Raw genomic sequence first — 20,709 nt, 5'->3', positions numbered from 1 at the left:
CATTTAAACTGTCATAATGTGTAATCGTGCAAGTTTTGATGGCACGACATCGATCCCATCCTGACTGCTATCATTCATAAAGAATAACAAAAAACGCACATTTCTCCTTCAAGTTGTAATATCATCTTCCATCCATCCATTTTCTTCCGCTTATCCTGGGCTGGGTCGCAGGGGCAGCAGTCTAAGCAGTGATGCCCAGACTTCCCTCCCCCTAGACACTTCCTCCAGCTCTTCCGGGGAGACACCGAGGCGCTCCCAGGCCAGCCGGGAGACATAGTCCCTCCAATGTGTCCTAGGTCTTCTCCCAGTGGGACATGCCCGGAACACCTTCCCGGGAAGACGTCCAGGGTGCATCCGGAAAAGATGCCCGAGCCACCTCAGCTGGCCCCTCTCGATGTGGAGGAGCAGCGACTCTACTCTGAGCTCCTCCCGAAATATCATCTTTTGCTGGGAAATCTTCAGACCGAGTTTAGCTTTTTTTTGTAATTGAGCAGCAGAGCCGTTTTCCCAAAGATAGTCCAGAGGGACTTTCTATCCTCAGACCGAAGAGACACAAGCATCATCGTCCGAGGGTTATCCTCAGTAGGATTTCGGAAGCAATTTGTTTTCCAAGCGATGATGAATTTGAGTTCAGCAGTAACCCCGACCTCTTCACTCTTCAGGCCGAGGGAGTCTTTTGAAATCAATACATTTTCAGAATAATGCGAAGAGGAAATAAAGAATATTGCTGACATAAATCAAAATTTTGTTCAGTTTCTTGTACTCTGGCCATGATCAGGATTTATATTAGTTTGTGTGGCCATGAAACATGTTGAAATTTGTCTGGAAACACATCCTCTGTACTTTTATAAAGAACAAATGCAGTTATATTGGGCTAGCTCTCCTTTTACTTTAGTTTTATGTGCGCAGCTCTTTAGCTTCTTAGATCTTCCACTTATCACTTTTTCTTGCTTTCGTTTGCAAAAATAGCTACGATTTTTACACTGACCAGCTATTCTTCAATGTCCAGTAGAGAACATTTGCCCAACAGGCTGGGACCTATGTGAAAATAAATGGTCTGCCATACAAAGCAACCAAAAGCATAAAGCGAAAAAAAACCCACAAAGCTTTGTTCTAGGGAGTGTGAAAAAAATAAGGGAGCGAACAGTTCAGGTCGGAGCAGACATGATCAGCATTCACTCTCCTTTCTCTAGTCTCTGTCTGTATTGATCGAGCTCGGTTCAAAGGCTTGTGTCTTTTGACTGTTTGATAACAAAGACACTAGTGCTGCTTGGTTGCACCTGCAAATCAGATACAAACAACACGTCTCAAACCGATAAGACAGCCTATGACCGGTTCAACAAACAAAAGGAGATATTTTGACGAACGCGGGTAACCAAACAACATTGGCCCTATTGACTTTCATTATGTAGACTCAAAAAACATTTCTCGAAATAAAAATATTCCACAACAGAAATAATCATATACAGGTTTTTAATTACATGAGGGTAAATGCATGATGACAGAATTTTTCTTTTTGGGGAAACTAAATGAAAGTTCGTTGGTTTGTCATATATTTTTTAAGAGTTTATCATTTGATGAGAGCTGGAGAGCTGTTTTTGAGCACCACTGATCAATACTCGTGGTACTTCTGAAGCAGTGCTTTTTGATTTGGAGATTAATTAAAGGAAAAGCAGCTCTCGATGAGAGGGCCTGAAACACGAGTATGAGGGTGAGAGAGTGTCTGCTCTACCATCTTCTACTCTGCTTTATGGAGATATGAGTTGTGATAGCATAAATGTAGCGGGCTTATCTACTGATGTTCTCATTTAGAAAATGATGTAACATTCAAGATGTTTGCCTTGGTGTTTAATGAACCACAGACGTGTGGAGCTCAATATTGTTCTGCTATAAAATATTTCATTTTGTAGTTTAGTTTTTTACTCTTTTCTATATATTCACTCATTTAACCTATAACTCAATGCTCTCTCTCTCTTTATTTCTGTTTCAGGCTGGTTTTTATAAAGGTGTGGCAGGTTCTCAGGTCACTCTGTCCAGTTTGGTGAACCAGAGCCGGGCGATGCTGGAGGAACAGGCCAGACATCTGCTGACCGAACCGGAGAGGCAGACGATGGGTTACTATATCCAGGAGTATCGAGACGGTCACATCGGGGTTGAGCAGCTCGTACTGGCACTCTTTGAATTATTCAATACACACGCCAAGGTGAAAATATGTCATGTTTTGTATGTGTGTGTTTGGTTGTGTGACAGAATGATACAGACTTGTTTCATAATGCTGTTGTGAGTCTAATCTATCCCAATTAAAAAGAAAAATGTGATCTAGCTTTTTTAGAACCCTGTGAAGTGTGTGAATACTTAAATGTTAAAAATATTTCCCTTATCCCATCATGTGTTGACGGCTGTAAGTAGGCCAAAGATTACCTGCAGTTTATAGATTTTTTCAACAGAGACTTATATTTAATTTTATATTAATAATTGTTTTATTATTATATTATTTATAAAGACTATAATGATGCATTACATACTTTGGCACAGCAATTGTTGTTTACAGCACGATTAGCCTCATATTATAGTTATATTTGAATACTATCTGTTTTCAGCCATTTTAAAGAGGCCATTTCAAAGGATAAATTAATCTAGTTCAGTATCTGTTGAATTTCAACCAAAATAAACCTCCAAAGTGACAAAGTCATCCAACAGCAATGTCAAAGAAAGACAGCATGACAAGACATTGTGTAACCACTATAAGTTCTTCAGTGATTCATCGTTTCTATATAGCACCTCAGTCATCCCAAAGAACCTCAGAAGAACCACCGAAGCATCGAGATATGGTTCTATATATCGCTTTCAGTTGTTCCCTTATTATTAAGAGCCAAAAAACACTTTAGTGCTATATAGCTTATTTTTTTATACAATACATGACCAATATTACTGTTGTATTGCTTAAAAGTGAATATATTCTTGTTTTCTTTGCGGTAGTTGAGCTCTGAAAAAATACAGAGCATCTTTTCTATTACTTTGACCTGTTTCTCCAGTTTTCATTTTCTGTAAAAATAAATACAAATATAAACGATATTTTTTTAAGAATCTGTAGTTCACAGAATGAAACAAAAATGATCATTTTACCTAAACATATAAAAAGTATATTCAGAAAAACAGATTTTTTTTTACACGGCTGTATTATGTCAATTTTGGCCATTAAACGATAACCGTAAATTCCTTAACATTGAAAGCCGATAGCCTCTATGGTCGATATACAGTATCTAAATATGAATATAAATTTCCCCAAGAAAAAGTGGACAACTGCTTTTATTTGAAAACATTCACTGCATATAACAAGGTAACCATTAGTTCTCTATTTTTCCCTGAAAATACTAATTTACTGTAGTTTACGATTCTTTCACCTTCAAACTTTTCTGGTATATTTTATATTTCATAAATAAATTATAGATGTTCTTCCAGAGCTACCCAGGAATTGTTTTTAAAGGCCACATGTCTAACAGGTCTCTAGACAGAAAGAATTCAGACAGCAGTCTGATTCAATCAATTTGCTTTTCTTCCTTTATTTACTGTATCTACATACTGTACCTACATCAACAATATTTTGCTAATAGCAGTAAGTGAATGATCATGTCAGAAAGACAGTACTGTAGTCTGTACTGTATTTTGACTGTGAGCAGCATGCAGCTGAAGAAATTTTACCAGAGGAAATAATTTATGATTTATCACCTATATTATATCGGCCTAAATTGTATTATCAGCGGATATGATAACAATAAAATGACCATTTATCGGCCAATATCGATATGGCTGATAATTTATCATGCATGCCTAGGCTGTTTATAACACAGGAGCACATTCACAACTCTTCACATATATTTCTGCAGTTTTCTCTTCTGTCTGAAGTGAGGGGGATTGTGACCCCTCAGGATGTGGAGAAGTTCGATGGGCTGGTCCTGAGACGAGAGATTGAAGCTCTGAAAGCGAGACAGGGGGGAGCAGGCTTCCATGACTCATTCTCGATGGTGTCTTACCCCGACACTCTGGCCTCCTCCTCAGCCAGTTTTATGACCAACACGACCCTCAGCTCCGCAAGGGTAAGAGTGCATAAACAATGTGTCTTAAAATATAAAAGGGGGAGTTCACTTGAAAAAATTACGACTGCAATAGCGTTGTTTATTTGCGTGCGTTGTCAGTGTTAGTTTACCGCTCAATTCAATCTATTTATCGAACAAATCAGGTAACAGCATAAATACAATTTGCATAATGCAATTTCTGATATTGGTGGGTGCTGAATGCAGTTGTGGGAGATGCAGCGGTCGATCAATCTATAAGCCTAATTTACATGGGAAGGTGAAGTATTTGCATTGTGAAGATTAAGAATGAATTAATTTTGATACGGCGCAATGTTATTTCAATGCGATTATGTTGGATATTGGGTGCCCAAATTCTGCACTGAAATGCATTCAGAAGTGCTGCTATTATTTAGGCAATTCACTCGAGTGTGTGTGTTTTATGGAGTTAAAGGTGGGGATGGCTTAAACGTCTATATTTGTCATTTCAGGAAACAGGAAGTTTTTGGATGTTTGTTGCTGTGAGGACTGAGTGGAAGACATTGATGTTTATGTCCGGGTGTGTGATGTAAAAGACAGTTTTACAAAATCGGTGGACAATTTGGGCACAAAAGAGGCGCGTTTCTGCCGATAACTGTGATATAAGATGATGGGTTGTAGATTGTTGCTGGGGGAAACGACTTTTCTCCTTTCTGTCAAATCCTTGTTTCTCAGTCTGTCTGTCTTGCTTTGTCTAGGCGCTTCTCAGTCAATTCTCTTTTTGAAAGTGTAGAGGTTTAGAGCGTAACGCTCTCAGGGGTGTGTGATGTTGCTTTGACGGACAGATAAGTGTTTCCTGACAGATTTAAAAAACAGTGTAAATGACAGATAGAGTTTAACACCTAATTCCCTCTCAATAACACAGGAAAGACTGCTCTGGCTCATAGACATGATGGAGGTAGGTTTGGCAACTTGTCACTCAAGTTTGTAAGTCAACCCTTACAAAAAGTGATCATAGTAAACATAGTGGCCACCAAATTATAATGCAGAATATTACGCCATTTAACCCCAAAATCTATCATCGTTTACTCTATTGTCATTTCCAACCCTTATGACTTTCTTTCTTCCAAAGAACACAAAAGAATAATTTTGGAGGAAGTTGGTTAACAAACAGCACTGTCACCCATTCGGTTCTAAGGTATAGACCAGTGGTTCTCAAACTCTGGTATGCGTACCACTAGTGCTACTTGAAGAGACCCCTGGTGTTACGTGACACGACAGAAAATTAAAAACTCTATATTTAAATTTACATTATTATATTATATAAAATTTTAAAAGTTTTATGATAGACAAATGTGGAATACATCTCAGCCAATGTGGAATTTTAATGTAGTTGAATGAATTATTAATTATTTATCATTGGTCGATGTATCTCAGGTGCGTGACAGGCAGCTCAAACACAGACATCTTGCGAGTCTCTCACTCTCTCTCTTCCCATGAGCTGCATTTAAATTAAGCTTCTTATGCATGTCTGCAATTGAACCGTTGTGTAAAACTTTTGTTATTGCTGTAAAGCGCTAATTCATCACGCGTCTGCATCCACTCGAGTTTATATCAATGAAGTGCGAGTTGTGATTTAGTTTTGACGTGCTTTAGTTTTGACAAGAGCTGCTGCAGTAAAGTGTGTGTCTCTGCTTGTTATATACAGCTGTGGTCTTGATGTTTAAGTATGCGTATATTTAATTATCTTCGGTGTTAAACATTCCTTCCATATTGTCTGTCTTTAATATAATATTTTATATAATAAGTCCCCACAAAGTTAATAAATCCCCCATAAAAGTAATTTAAAGAGACCTGTTAACAGTGCACTATACAGAAAAGTGTGTTGTTTCCACTATTACTGCTGACTATCTTGAAAAACTAGAAAACGTGTTCTTTGGTTTGAACAGCTAGTCAATAAAGTTAAATTATAATTGGAGGACGAGGTGTAAAGATAAAGATTCACAGCTCTACTATTAATTTGAGTGTTTTTTCATATGATTTTCTATGGAGGTCATTAGGTGGTACTTGGATTAACTCATTTTATGCCAGCCAACAACTTTTGGTCACACTTTATTATAAGGTCCAGTTCTCGGTTTAAGTAAACTATTAACTACGACTTTTGCTTAGTTTACCTCTTAATTTGTTGCTCATTAATAGTTAGTAAGGTAGTTGTTAGGTTTAGGTATTGGGTAGGATTAGCGATGCAGAATATGTGCTTTGTTAGTGCTTGTAAACAGCCAATATGCTAATAATAGGCATGCTTATAAGCAACTAGGTAATAGTGAGAATTGGTCCTTATGCTAAAGTGTTACCCAACTTTCTTCAAAATATCTTCTTTTCGTGTACTGCAGAAGAAAGAAAGTGATAATGGTTTGAAATGACAACAGGGTGAGTAAAGATGACAATTTTTTGGGGGGGTGAATTATCCCTTTACATTTTTGAAGACTCCGTAAACATCAAGGTTTCATAACATCATAAAAATAACTATGGTCAAAATTATGGTTACTATGGTAAACTGTAAGGGTGCGTAATATGAAGTGATCTTTCTGTGGTGTGGGCTTGAATCTGTCTTTTGCATAAACACATACTCATACAAACAGTGATGTAATCTACTCTACATTCTTTTCATGGGTTGACGCATGTTAAAATGACTCGCTCCTTGTCTGTCTGCGTGTGTACGTGTGGGTTGCAGTGTTCTGACAGCATCGCAAATCAAAAACGTGTCACCTCACCTGTGACTTTTCACGTCCCCATCACGGGTCATTTCCAAGAGTGCGAGCGCGCACGAGCACTTTGGAAATGAGCGAGCGCGTTCGAGCAATGGTATTTGAATGCAAGCTTTGTCCGTGGCCCTCCTCTGTGGATTGGTGTTATTGTAAGCCTGCCAGTTCTGGCTTCAGTAATTATAAGCAGCAGCAGTTGCCCACACCGCAGCCCTGCGGATCTCCACTAGCGAAACGTTCGCCCGGGGACTCTTGCGACATTACGGCACCTCATCAGACATACGTGGAGCTGTCACAGCCGAAACGTCCCCCCTGACAGCAAAAAAGACCTCTCAGGGAGAGCATCCTCATTTATGCTCCAGTGGAGCACAGCAGGGAATTGTGGGAAGGCGGAAGACTTGGGTCAGCGCAGTGCACAGTTCTCTGAGCGACGGATGTCGGCTTTAGTTTGAAGAGAAGGGATGGAAGAGTGTGTCCAGCTGGCGTTGTTGCATAGGTCAACAGCAGTGATGTAACTGGCCAAGGAAAATTACCAGTTTGTGTACAAGTCACACGCTTACATTGTGTTCTGTTTTGTGTGGACGAAAACATCATTATAAATAGATGTATGGCATATGATTTATTTATTAGAGCTGTTAACATTACGTACTGTATCTGCAAGCTGGATTTTCTATGCATTATAGACTGTTTCATCGGACGCACGCACCTGGCCTGAAATTACCTTCCGGTCTGTGCTTGTTTATCCATCTGGCTGATGGCTTATAGTAAAGCTATTTATATTTGAATCTATATTCATATTTAATGTTATCAATATTTTATTGCATAATAATTGTTTAATAAAGGGATCGTTGACCCAAAAAGGACAATTCTGTCATGTATTACTCAACCTGAAGTTGTTGCAAACCCGTGTACATTTCTTTGTTCTGTGAAACACAAAAAAGATATTCAGAAAAATGTTAGCAACTGAGATTTCTGAGGCATCATTGACCGAAGACGAAATGGTAAATGGTAGTCAAAGGTGCCCCAGATCTGTTTGTTTTTCTAAATTCTTTAAAAGTATTTAATTTTGTGTTCAACAGAACAAAACAACATCTATAATAATTTTACCTGCTATTTTGCCTCAGAAAATCTCAGTGGCTAACACTTTGTGTTTAACAGAAGAAATAATTGTATATGCCTACAGGTTTGGTGGAACTTAAGGGTGCGTAATTCATGACAAAATTTTATTTTTGGGTGAATTGTCCCTTTAAGAGATGTCAAAAGCTGATATACATAAATTTTCACCATTAAGGTAACAATTTAGATGGTCGTAAGCAATTTTCTCACACATTCTTCTCATGCTAACACATGTGATGTTAAAGTTTTGTATATAATTTAAAAGAAATGTATTTTGACATCGATCGCAGTCCTTGCCACATACACTTTTAACGTAACTCCATTATTGTTTCCTAATAAATCACTAAACTCTTTTGAGAATTATGAAATATCCTCCTTAATATGTTAATAAAGCCTAAACACGTCAAAACTATTACCAGAATGACCTACACCCACATAAATACCTGCCAACAAACATGCACAAAGTAAGGTTTGCCTGTCTAGCTGCTAACAAATGAGCCCATGAGGCTACTTTTGTAAGTGGTGAGCAAGCAAATAAAGTGAATTGATGAGGCCTTTGTTTTGGTGGGGGTGTATTAATGAGGTAAATCACAGGTCTGAACGCGACCAACCCTCAGCGTTGAATCACAAAGCCGCCCTTTTCTCTGGCTGAGCACCTACACGTGCTAAATCAGGACTTTTCTTGCTCTCAGTGTGATGTCTCTGTGTGTGACAGAAAATGAGACCGGCTGCGAGATTGAACTGCAGGACTGTAAATGCAATCATGGTTTGATGTCTTTCTATGTGAAATGGGCCCTTAACGAAATGCAATCTGGTACAAACATTTGTTTGGGGGATAAGTGCACAGCTGCGTTTTTTGTTTGTTTATTGTTTCTTTGTCTCTCTAATGTTTTGTCTCTTCCAGAGCGACGGTACGGCGGAGAACAACGGGGAACAGTCTGTGGAGGAGAGCAACGCCCTGCCTGACGTGTCTCTGGTAAGCCCCTCGACATGAGAAGGTGGAGAATGATAAATGAGGGAGAGAGTGGTTGAGTCTGCAGGTGCAGAATTGCGAAAATTGTGAAAAGGGGCATTGAACACTAAGGCTGTGTTCTGCAAACTTGTTTGTGTTTCCTATAAGTAAACTGTCAAAGTACAAAAAATACAGTTAATATAAAAGCTGCCTTTCATATTTTAAGTTAAATCAAATCCAAGTCACTTGAATTTAAATGATGTTGAATTGATTTATAAAATAAAGTTAATTTATTTTTACTTTTTTAAGTATAAAATCATAAGTTTAATATCATTTTAATTTAAGTTACTTGTAAAGCCAATTTCATTTAACTTATACATTTGAAGCAGCTTTTGTTCTTAAGTTACTAAGTTAAATCCAATTTCCATTGCAAGACACTTAAATGACATTAATCTGACTTATAAATTGTTGATTAAATAATAGTTGATCAAATAACAAAATTAATTTAAATTTGTTTTCATTAAAGTCAGTTTAATGCAATTTGAATTTGTGACTCGTAAAGGCAATTTGAGGAAACAGTCAATCAATGTATTTTAGTAAATAAGTTATTTTTACAGTCTACCAGTCTGCTGTGTCCGCACCCGAAATGACACGACAACTTTACATGGCAACCTTCATCATACAGACAGCATTTTAAACTCTGTAATTATATACAATGTAGGAGAAACATTTAAACAAATATATGTTTAACAAACATTATTAGTACTAGATTTTAGTACTAAATGACTAAACATTTGAATTTGATCTCTGAGCTTGTTGCAGTGCATTTTAAGATGACATACTTTGTGAAGGGTGCAATGATTTTCTGGAAGGTGTCTTGGGCATGTTTGTCTTAAAAAACAGCAGTTGCAGGTTTTGGAACAGAGCCGTTGAAAATCAGGGCCGGTTTTTGACCACGATGTATTTGGCATTTTGTACGGTTATTGCAATACAGTGTGGTCTCAAATGGTTGTGAAGGCTTGGCTACACAGACAGCTGATATTTGTTGGAGAGAGAGAGAGAGAGATGATGATACCATCAGTGTTGACTTCCTGTTGTGAGTGAGATGGCCGGGGAAGATTGGGGTCTTTCTCCAAGAGTTTCCTGTTGGTTCTTTGATGAAACCCCATCACGCACCAACAGCTCTATCAGGCGATTCCACACGAACAGACGCTAACGGGTCAACCGTCTGTGAAGGCAATGTTTCCGGAGAATTCTCAGTCCTAGATAAAACCAACGCAGACCAACTCACATTTCGGTTTGATTACTTTGACACCGACATCTCATTCATCTGGCTTCTGCTCACCTCGTTCAGCCTTAATTTGTTCATTTCCCGTTTTTTTCTCACGCTTTTTTACCTTCTGGTCTGAATGAACTCATCATTCTGAGAGAAACGTGTTGTCTGATTTTGAGTTTTCAAAGCTGTGAATTATGGGTAATTGTCTGTTTTTGTAGCCTTTTTAGTAACACTTTGTACTAAATAAGGTACACTTTGTAAAGCATTTATAAACGTGTTCATTAATGATTAATAAGTCATTTACCAATGGCATTATAAAGCAGTTATAACTACTCGAATAAAAAGGGGTATTCTGACGAAATACCTACCAAAGAGTGAGCCATTTTAACTCACATGTTATAAATGCTTAATAAATGTATTTATTCATTATTTATTTGACTCGCAAGCAGGTTCATTATTATCTTGATGTTGTTTGCAAAATAAGCTGTCAGACAGGAGAATGTAGGGTGTTTTGATGTTTTTTCTTTTCTTATTATTGTATTTTTTATATCTTATGTCACTTTTCAAACCATGTTGCTTACCTGATCCTATTCCGAATGTCTTACGGTGCCCTCCAGAACGCCTTCAGATCATGATGCTTATCCAAAACAGTTTTTTATTACTTTTTAACAAGAGATGCACAAATGGTGACTAACTTGTTAGTTTACGATGTTTTATTAATGATTCAATTTCTTCCAATAGTTAATCAAACCTAGAAAACATTTATTTATTATTTATTGTAGAAACAGAAAGCTGGCTCACACGGCTACATCTCTGATGTGATTCATATCTTTAGAGGTATTGACAGCCAATCAAAGTGCAATTTAAAGAAAAGTGGATGCCTGTGAAGTATATATTCACAACTTCAAAACACCTAAATGTTACCAAACCATGAAAGTGTGCCGTAATATACTGGATTCATATGAACCCTTTATTAATGAGTTAGGAACATTAGTAACCTGTGAAATTGCATCTTAATGTAAAGTGATTACCTTTATACCATTTATTAACAAATTATAAACGTTAGTAACCTGTGAAAATGAAATATACAATAATAAGAAAAAACAACATAACACCCTACATTCTGTGGTCTGACAGACTATATTTTGCAAACAACATCAAGATAATCATGAATCTACTTTCGAGTAAAATCAATAATGAATAAATACATTAATTATACGCTTATGAGTTAAAAATGGTATACAATTTGGCAGGTATTTTTTAGAATCCCCCTTTTTGTTCATTGTAACTGCTTTATTCTGCATTTGTAAACAATAATAGTCATTAAAGAAGACATTTATTAGTGCTTTACAAAGGGTACCGTGATATAAAGTGTTACCGCCTTTTTATATGTGTGCGAACGGTGTGAGTGTGAATAAGGTGCGTTGTAAGTTATGATAATATTTCCAAACCTCTCAACATGCTTTAATGATCTTAAAGGATGTAATGATAAATGATGACATCATAATGCTCTCCTCTTTCATCCTAGGATGAGGTACAGTCCATCTTAGATTCCCCTCCCTCCTTTAAACCACCTCCTCCCCCAGGGGTCCCACGGCGTCCCAGTCGAAAGGCCACGCTTAGTAAACGGCCATCTTCCACCTCGTCCCAATCTGGCTTATACTTCACCGCCCCTTCCCGCACCCTGACCAAAGATCTAAAGCACCCCAAACCACCTAAACATCACAGTTCTCCCCCTGAAGCCCCCAAAATAGACATCCCGGTACCTCAGCTGTCAATGGTTAGTCAGCATCCTATCGGACCTTTCCCTCGTGTCCAGTCTCCTAGCAAAGTAAAACAATCTATCCGAACTCAGTCGGTTCCACCACCTGCCCCAAGTGTTCCCGCACCCCCCGGACCCCCACCCCCATTCCCCGATAAACCCGCCCCTTCCTCTCCAGCATCCAATCAGCATTTTGTAATGGTGGAAGTACACAGGCCAAATGCAGAGCCGGATGTGAATGAGGTGCGACCGCTGCCACAGGCTCGAGGTGAGATCAACAGAATTTTATTTAACATTAGCTAGCTGTGAAATATTTTCCTGGTTATTTGCAGTCATTTAATGGTTAGAACTGATCCTCAGTGTCTAAAAGGGTACAGATAAACATTTTAGTAGAATAGTTTACACATTTTTTTTGTATTTGGTTATTATTTACTCAGTGTGATGATGTTTCTGTGGAACAAAATACGAACAAAATGTGCCGTTTTAAAGAAAGCTGTACATAAAGAAAAAGAGGTTTTCGCTTTCTACCAACGTGAAAAGAAACATGACATAAAAAACACAAAACATTTATTACTGGTTATACTGTTCCTTCAGTGAAATTTGTATACAATGTGAAGATTCTCCATCTGCTGTAGGAGGAGCATTATCTCAGCTCTCAGACAACGGACAGACACTTAGTGAAGACAGCGGTGTGGACATCGCCGAATCTGGACGTGTTAGTAAGGACAGCAGCCCACGTCCAGCTCGCACCAGAAACCAACGGGATGGACGAGAAACATCCGCCAAACCGGTGAGACCGAGAGAGAGAGAGAGGGGAAGGAAAAATACAGTATGTATGTGTGAAAATTAATGCTTATGACAAGGGGATATGATATTAAAAGTGATGTTTGGGTGTGAATGAGAGAGTGATGACAAAAGAGCTTTGTCTGTCACTTCAAATAAATCTGTTTTCTGCCCCTCCCTGTGACTGAGCGTGCTTGACGTTATCACCATTAATTTTCACTTTTCTTCTTTTTTTATGGTACATACATACATACACTTTTCAGTTCATCCTTTGTTGACTTTTCCAATTCATCTCATCTCATATTTAGCTGTCTGAAAAACCAATCTCACTCTGCTGAACCAAGACACATCCGTCTTCCTGGTGGCCGTCTTATAGCTAGATGCCTCTCCGCTTTCCTATATGCACAAGCTGTGCCATTGATCTTGTGGAATGGACTAAAAGGGCTTTCTGAGGACATTATGGTTATTCAGAGGAACGGTTTATTGCTTTGAGGTTGTGCTTGCATAGTTCAGATAACCTGTTATATTGTATAAAGTATCATCTTTGTTTATTGAAGTTTATCTTTCTTTGGAGACATAAAGGGACCTTTGGAGATATGAATTTAACGCTGTAAAGTGAACGTGGATACATCAGATCATTTGATTTGCATTGAAAGGTTTGCACATCTGAGCACAGTTTGAGACCATCTTTTGAAGGTTTGAGGAGACACGTTGTATGATATTCAGAGAGGTATCTCTACCAAATATCTTTGTTTTCTGTATAATCGTATTGCTTTCAACAAAGGAGCAACTATATTAAATGAGATATCAAAGAGATCTCATTTGCGATATTTTTGTCCTGTGGGTAGGCTTAAACCACGTCCTGTGTCCTTGTTCGAGGCGTTCACAGACACAAAGCAGCATCTATCATCAAAGCCAAATATGTCTTTCCTGCTATCGCTGTTCTCTCTAATTCTCTCTCTTTGATTTCCTACTCTACTGTCCCATCTCACTATCTCTATCTCGCTCATCTTACCTCATTTAATCTCTCTCGTAATGTGCCTTGCAGCCTGGTATGTTGGAACCGACCTCTGCTCTCGTGCGAGTGGCAAAAAGTGCCAGTACATTGGGCATTGCAATAGAAGGCGGAGCAAACACACGTCAACCTCTTCCCCGCATTGTTACCATACAGGTAAGACTTCTATATAGGGTTCTAGCCTAGAAAAGATCTTATTTAGTAATACAAGTATTGTTTGTATTTTTACGCATTTGGCAAATGTGCAGAATTTTTATTTTTTGGGTGAACTATCTCTTTAGATGCAATTTAAAAAAATATCCAGAACACCCTAGCAACCGTTAAGCATCATCTTAGCAACAGCATAGTAACGCTCTGGCAACCACACACACTAGCATTTGTGGGGACTTTTGCACTAACAAGTCCCCCTCAGTTTCATCAACAAATGCAAAAATCCAGTTCATTATGCGTTCTCTAAATACTTATACATTCTCTCATAATCTTCCACACACAGTTCTGTTCACGTCAATACTAAATGTGAATTCAAATAATACCGGGGTGGTTGCCAGGTTTTAAAGTCTCTTATAATTTCTAAACCTTCTGTCAGGTGCGAAGTCTGAGACAATGACAGACTCAAAATGAAGTTGAAATCATAAGCTCCGTGCTGTCAGTCATGTTAAGGTCTGTTGGAGCTCCGGCAGCATTAGTGAATTAAATAATGAGAGCGCTACAGTTTCATTTCTGTAAATGTTGTAGACGGCCAATTGTGCTGAGCTGTAGAGCAGGAAACAGATGCTTTATGTGACACCAGGCCTACAGCAAACTATTCTTTGATTCTGTCTTTTACAAAAATGTGGTAACGCAGATGGTACGGTGTGCAATTTGTGGATAGAGATGATGGCATATGTGAAAGGATCTGGTAGAAGCTCTTAGTGTTTCTGTGTCTCCCGCTCCTGGAAAGGAAGGGAAATTTTGTAAGCCCAAACTGAAATAACAGGGTTGATGATATAGCATCAAGTGAGCGGATTCTTCATAAAAGTCAAGGAAGAGCTGTTTTTATGTTAAAAGGAAATGGGAGATAGAGCAAGAAAAAGGACATAAAAAGCAAGAACTCAGAAGATACTATCAAGTGTGCGGAAATAGATTTGGTGCAAAGTTATGCCAGATTCTCAAAAGGTGCTTATACGTGTTTTGCTGGATTTTTTTAAATGGAGAATGGCATATACGCCTAAACTGAGACAGATCAAGCTTTCCCATTCATTATTCTGAAATTCAGAGTCATAGTGGTGTGAATGACACCCAAAGGGAGTAAGTGAAAGAGCGAGTGTGTCTGGAAGCGAGTGGACAGGCATGGGTGGATTTTAATTCCCCAGCTCTGCGTGGTACATCAGCATTGAAATAAAAATCGAACAACAAAGCTGCCGTGGATGAGATATTATGGGGATCTTTTGTCACGTTCTGCCATTGTATGAAATAATACAATGTGCTCGTGAGATCTAAATGCTGATTGTTATTAGTTTACTTACTACTACCTGTAAAAGTACCAGAACTTATTGAAGCAAGGTGTCATGATCAGGGGGGTCTCAGCATTATGCACTGCGGTATTTGGATGGATTGGTTTCAATAAATTAGATTTGTGCTACAATTATTAACATTCAGGGCAATTATTAACATTGCTCATTTTATAATTATATTATATAATTTATTCAGATAGAATTCAGATGTTTGTAGGCGTCACTGACCTTGGAGACTTTGTTCCTTAATGTGGGTGGTATGTTAGTATACGGAATAAAAATAATAAATTAAGCAATATAAGTAGTATCATTACCAAGCATTATGTATATAATTCAGGGACACATCAGTAATGATCTTACATGACGCTAATTTCTTCTTTTTGAGCAATCATTGGTCTTCTTATAATATTTTTTTTTTGAACCATCAACTTTTAGTTTATGTAGAAAGTGGTTTAAAAGGTCTAAATCCACAATGAAGGTTTTCCACAATGAAATCCACAATGATGCAGTTTGCTGCAGCAAGCAGCAAACTGAGAGAATAAACTCAAGGTCTGTCTGAGCCCTTTTTGAGCCTTCACATGAAAACGCATGTTGGAACTAAAATGGCGGTAACTCATGAATTCTTTGGAATACAGACTTACGGTTGGTCTCGTTTGAAAAAAGAAAAGTTGCTGATTATTGCAACAACAAAATAATCACATATACACAAAAAAGAAAAATTAAAGGTATGTTGTTAGGTTTATTGTAAAAACATTATAAAAAAAGTTTAGGATTTTCTTTAATTAAAAAATACATAAAAAAAATACGGGTCGCAAAAGGATAACAGAAAATGTAAGCACACTCTTTATAAAAAGAGAATCAATTACTCTCCCTACATACATTATTTTAAAAAAAAACCCATAGAAATCTGTATTCTAGAGTCTTAGACCTTTCCAATGATATATAGTTTGTCATGATTCAATTAGAAATTACATGCACAATATTGACACAAACTTAGGTGTCCCGTATACGGAACGGGTGACAGTTAACAGGCTACGGTATCCCACAAAGGTCAAAATAAATAAGGAGAAGAAGAGATGAAAATGGGTGGATTCTTTTTATGAGAGAAAACCAAAGAACAGTTGGTAATTTACTAAATAATTTTTATTGATTATAACACAGATTAGATTGCCTTACTTTATACTATTTCTGAAAGTTTATTTTTAGTCAATTACATCTGTAATTCATGCGTGTTATAAATAATGATAAAGTATTGTGATCAAGTGGTCATTTCCAAAATCAGTTACAAAGAAGTTCAGACAAAGTATGTGTAAATGTAATTGATCCCCGGGGTTATTTAAGCGTATATTCTTTTTTCATTTTCATTTTTGACATTAGTTAATACTTGATGGCCATTCCCATAATCTAATTACATGTCACAATGAATTTTCAGGATTTTTTATACACTCACTATATCAGTAGCTTCATTTCAGATCTGCTAATTGCCCTAAAACTCTATGATGTGATTAAAACTTCGATTTCCAGCCAACTATCAATCTGTTCTCCACCTGGGTTCGCTCAGCCAGGAATTTTTTATATTTTAATTTTCCACTTTGATTATGTCCTTCTATTTCCCAGCTGAGATGTGCAAACAAATGACATCCATTTAGCCAAATTTAAATTCCATCATTTTTTTAACCCGAGGGAATCAATCTAACTTTCTATCAAGAGATAAATCTACTCTAACAATTGATCACACTATCTGTCTCCGACATTACGATTAGCACTCTTCAAGCGCCACATGCACTTAAAAATTGTCTGCGGTTTCTAAATAAAATATGACAGTAAATTAGTTACTCGCCAGTAGATGAGTTACTCGCCAGCATATGATAGAAGGAATTGTATCATCATATGTGGTGTAAATATTTACTGTATATTAAAATTATAAGAATGATAGGCTGACCCTTGTCGCTTTCAATGTACCTAAAACTGTCATCACTCTTTCTTTATCTAACAGAGAGGTGGTTCCGCCCATAACTCTGGACAACTGAAGGTGGGCCAAGTAATCCTAGAGGTAAATGGAGTGTCACTTCGAGGAAAGGAACATCGGGAGGCTGCACGTCTCATTGCCGAGGCCTTTAAAACCAAAGAGAAAGACTACATTGACTTCTTGATCACAGAGTTAAATGTGGCTCTATAGGACCCACGATCCCCGTGATGCTCTCCTCCTGTATCATTAAAGAGCTCCGGGACCCAGCGACATGTCTTGCCATGATTAATCCCAGAATCCTGTTACGATATAGACTTCCAGTCATCTTCCTCCGTGATGTTTGACAGCATACAGCGTTGGAAAGGCCATCCTGCGTGAAACAACCCCTGTTGACCTTTCAGACTGCAAATGCCAGGACAGAGCAAAAGTTCAGTTTTTTCTGGCCAGTTTGTTCTAAAAGATGGATTCATCTTTCCAGTTTATTCTTTATCAGCCACTGAAATTTAATGACATTTGTTCAGCTGACTGCAATACGGCGAGATATGAAGCTTTGATCTTTTGACATGCGGGGAACAGATCCAACGTCTTGTCTAGGTTTGAGGATTTGCGTGATCAAGAAAGTAACAGTTTTTTAAGTAGTAGCTATTTTATAAGAAATGTATTTAAAGAATGTATTTAAAATATATATATTTAAAGGTTAAGATTGCTTATAGTAAATAGTGACTAACTCCATAGAAATAAAAACTACAATGCTTCTCTCTACAGAAACGGTACGTGTGGGCAGAATTGCTCAGACATCGGTCATTATTGCCTTTTTAGACAGTCAGTTGGTTTTCATTTTTGATTATTGTTTGTGTTGTTTTGCAGTTGATCGCATCATGCAGTAATTACCCAATTGTGGCAATTAACCACTGGGACAGAAACTGCTAGAAACAACAGCTCTGTTCCAAAACCAGTGAGCTACATAGACAATGTTTTAGGACATAAGATGTACTCATGATGCATGGGCTGTGCCAGGAGATATCTTGTATCTTTCACAGAGAAGACAAACCCACAATGCATTGCGACAATGTACTTGTAATCCAAGACTATAGATAAAAAACACTTTTTTATTACTTTGAATGGGAAAAGTGCAAACTCAGCTGCTCTAAAGAAAGTTCCGCCTTCCAGAAAAATGAGCCAACATCAATGGTCAACAGTCCACAAATACTATGGTTAGAGTTAGTTGCCATGTAAATGCAAACTGTTGAGAGTTAGTTGGAGTTAAAGAGTAAATATGTCCATAAAATCACATTTCATGCAGTGTGTAATGTTGTTGCATGTGAATGTGAGCAGTCTGCCAAGTTGTAAAACCGAAAGTGAACAAATAACAAAGTTAAAAGAGTCAACTCTGAAACATGCGAACGAGTCGCCTGTCGTTCTAATTTCAGTTCCGGGTGGGATTTGCATCACTCTGTGAAATACCGGCCTACTTTCCATTTGCAACACTGCACGCGGTAGACCAATCACAGCAGACTATACCATCTGACCAATCGGATCAGAGTAGGCTGACAGGAAGGAGGGGGATAAACAGATGAATCGCCAAACGAATCATTTGAGAGTCAGTCAAGAAGTAAGGTAATAACAACTGCCTATTATTAGAAAATGAAAGTGTTTTTACACCCTGTATGTACGTAAACTTGCTATTTTACACACCATAAACCAAATTATGACCTTAAAAAAAAAACATGTTTACTCTTAAGACTGAATCAACTTGTGGTTAACCAACAAAATTTATGGTACAGTTCATATCAGCTTTAATTGTTGGCCAGAACCGTGTTGTTTGGTTGCTCTTTATTTTGATAGTCCACTTTAGAAATTATACTGACTCTAAGTCACTTTGCAACTACATTCCAACTAACTCTCAACAGTTTGCATTTACATGGCGACTAACTCTAACCAGATTTGTAGACTGTTAGGATTAGGGTTGGTAAAGGATTATAAGAATAAATTGACATGTAATTGTAAAGTTACTTATAGTCTTCTTAGGGATTATCAAAGTAAAGTATTAGCAGATATCACAGAGGCAGGCTTGCAAAGTTATATCTATCTCCAGTGGGCTATCAAAATAAAGCGTTACCTGTTGTTTTATTGTGACCTTAGCAAGTGATTTTAATTGTCCATATTTAAACACATAGAGGATTTGTGCTGCTTCCCAATTCTCCTACTAATACTATGCACTGAAAGTATGTAGTGTTTTTAATATGGTAAAGTATATACATTTTAGGGCATGGCCAAGCAGTATGCACACACTGGTACGCAAAGCAGACACTGTGATCGATAATTGTCACGAAAATCAAAATACTTTGCGTTTGCGTTCTTTGAGTATTTATTTATTAATTATTTCTTATGTAATGTTTTCTGTTTACTTACATTTATTAATTCCGCAAAAGATCTCTTATTTCACTTTATTAATCCAGTGAAGCATCACTAAACTTCACCTACTGGAGGTGAGCTGTGGGTAAAATCAGCTGTTTGAGTGTCTGTGGATCCCCCTGTGAATATTCACCAGAAACAGTAGACCATCCGGGTAGTTTGAGAATACTCATTTCAGCATACTATGATTTGAAAAATACTAATAATATTTTTACGGATAGGGATAATATGCAAATTGGGAGACACCGGTGGTCTCGAATGACTGAAATAGGCATCCGGAGATGTTGCAAATATGGTCGCCTACACTGCCGTTAGAGGAACTTTGCAGTTATTCCCTCAGTAGCAAAGAGCATTAATTACAATTTGTTGAATCTAATTACGAATCTGTTTCATCCATAATTTGCCTCCTGTTCATTTTTGAGATAGTTGCATTATTAATGGTTACCGTAGCAACAAGCAAACACCAAATGTAATCATGTCGAGTCTCCTGTCCTGTACTTCATGTAAAGCACTGTGTTAAATTTCACTAAAGATGCCTATATTAACAGGAAGGCACCTCACTGGGATTGGAACAGTCTGTGTTTGTAAACGCCGGTGAAAACAGGCCTACAGTGTAATGATTCTTGAAAGAAAAATCCATCATTTAGTTTTAGTTAGATGGAGGGAGAAAATGAGGAGGAGACACTTTATCCAATTATGAGTAGTGTATCAAGACATGGCAATCAGAGACGAGCAGCTATTAAAACTAATGAAAAGTTCGACTCTTCAGCAAAGAATCTGATTAGCGGATTCAAAAAAGGTGCTGGCACAAGGCAAAAATGTGTCAGTAATTTTATAAAATGTATCAAGTGTGAAAGGAAATTGAGAAATGGTGTTATTGTAATGCGTGAGTGTGTTTTTAAATGCAGAGGCAGGGTGTGAGGGTGTGAAACAGTCCCATAACCTGAAGTGGGTGTGTGAGTGTGAAAGAGCCACCTGAATGAGACCAAGCTGTCAATCAACCCTTAGGTTTTAAAATATTGACTTGGTAGCTTTCTTTCCAACCACCCAACATTGTAAGACCACCTAGATCTCATATGCCACCATTTTGACTCTTCAAGAAACACATATT

General features: G+C 37.7%; 1 protein-coding gene across 1 annotated transcript in view; it reads left to right on the top strand.

Annotated features, from left to right (window-relative positions):
* Positions 1-17,766, top strand: part of whrna (whirlin a) — a 65,264-nt gene extending 47,498 nt beyond the window's left edge. Inside the window, exons 6-13 of the mRNA XM_056731496.1 lie at positions 1,991-2,203; positions 3,888-4,097; positions 4,978-5,010; positions 8,838-8,909; positions 11,690-12,191; positions 12,559-12,713; positions 13,755-13,877; positions 17,211-17,766. Coding sequence (XP_056587474.1) covers positions 1,991-2,203; positions 3,888-4,097; positions 4,978-5,010; positions 8,838-8,909; positions 11,690-12,191; positions 12,559-12,713; positions 13,755-13,877; positions 17,211-17,393 — 1,491 coding nt within the window. The 3' untranslated portion in view covers positions 17,394-17,766. The remainder of the gene's footprint in view (positions 1-1,990; positions 2,204-3,887; positions 4,098-4,977; positions 5,011-8,837; positions 8,910-11,689; positions 12,192-12,558; positions 12,714-13,754; positions 13,878-17,210) is intronic.
* The last annotated feature ends 2,943 nt before the right edge of the window (positions 17,767-20,709 follow it).

The sequence above is a fragment of the Triplophysa dalaica genome, chromosome 19, assembly GCF_015846415.1.
Source record: "Triplophysa dalaica isolate WHDGS20190420 chromosome 19, ASM1584641v1, whole genome shotgun sequence".
Taxonomy (NCBI): domain Eukaryota; kingdom Metazoa; phylum Chordata; class Actinopteri; order Cypriniformes; family Nemacheilidae; genus Triplophysa; species Triplophysa dalaica.
Note: the sequence above shows the minus strand (reverse complement) of the source record. Positions and strands in the feature narration are given on the sequence as shown.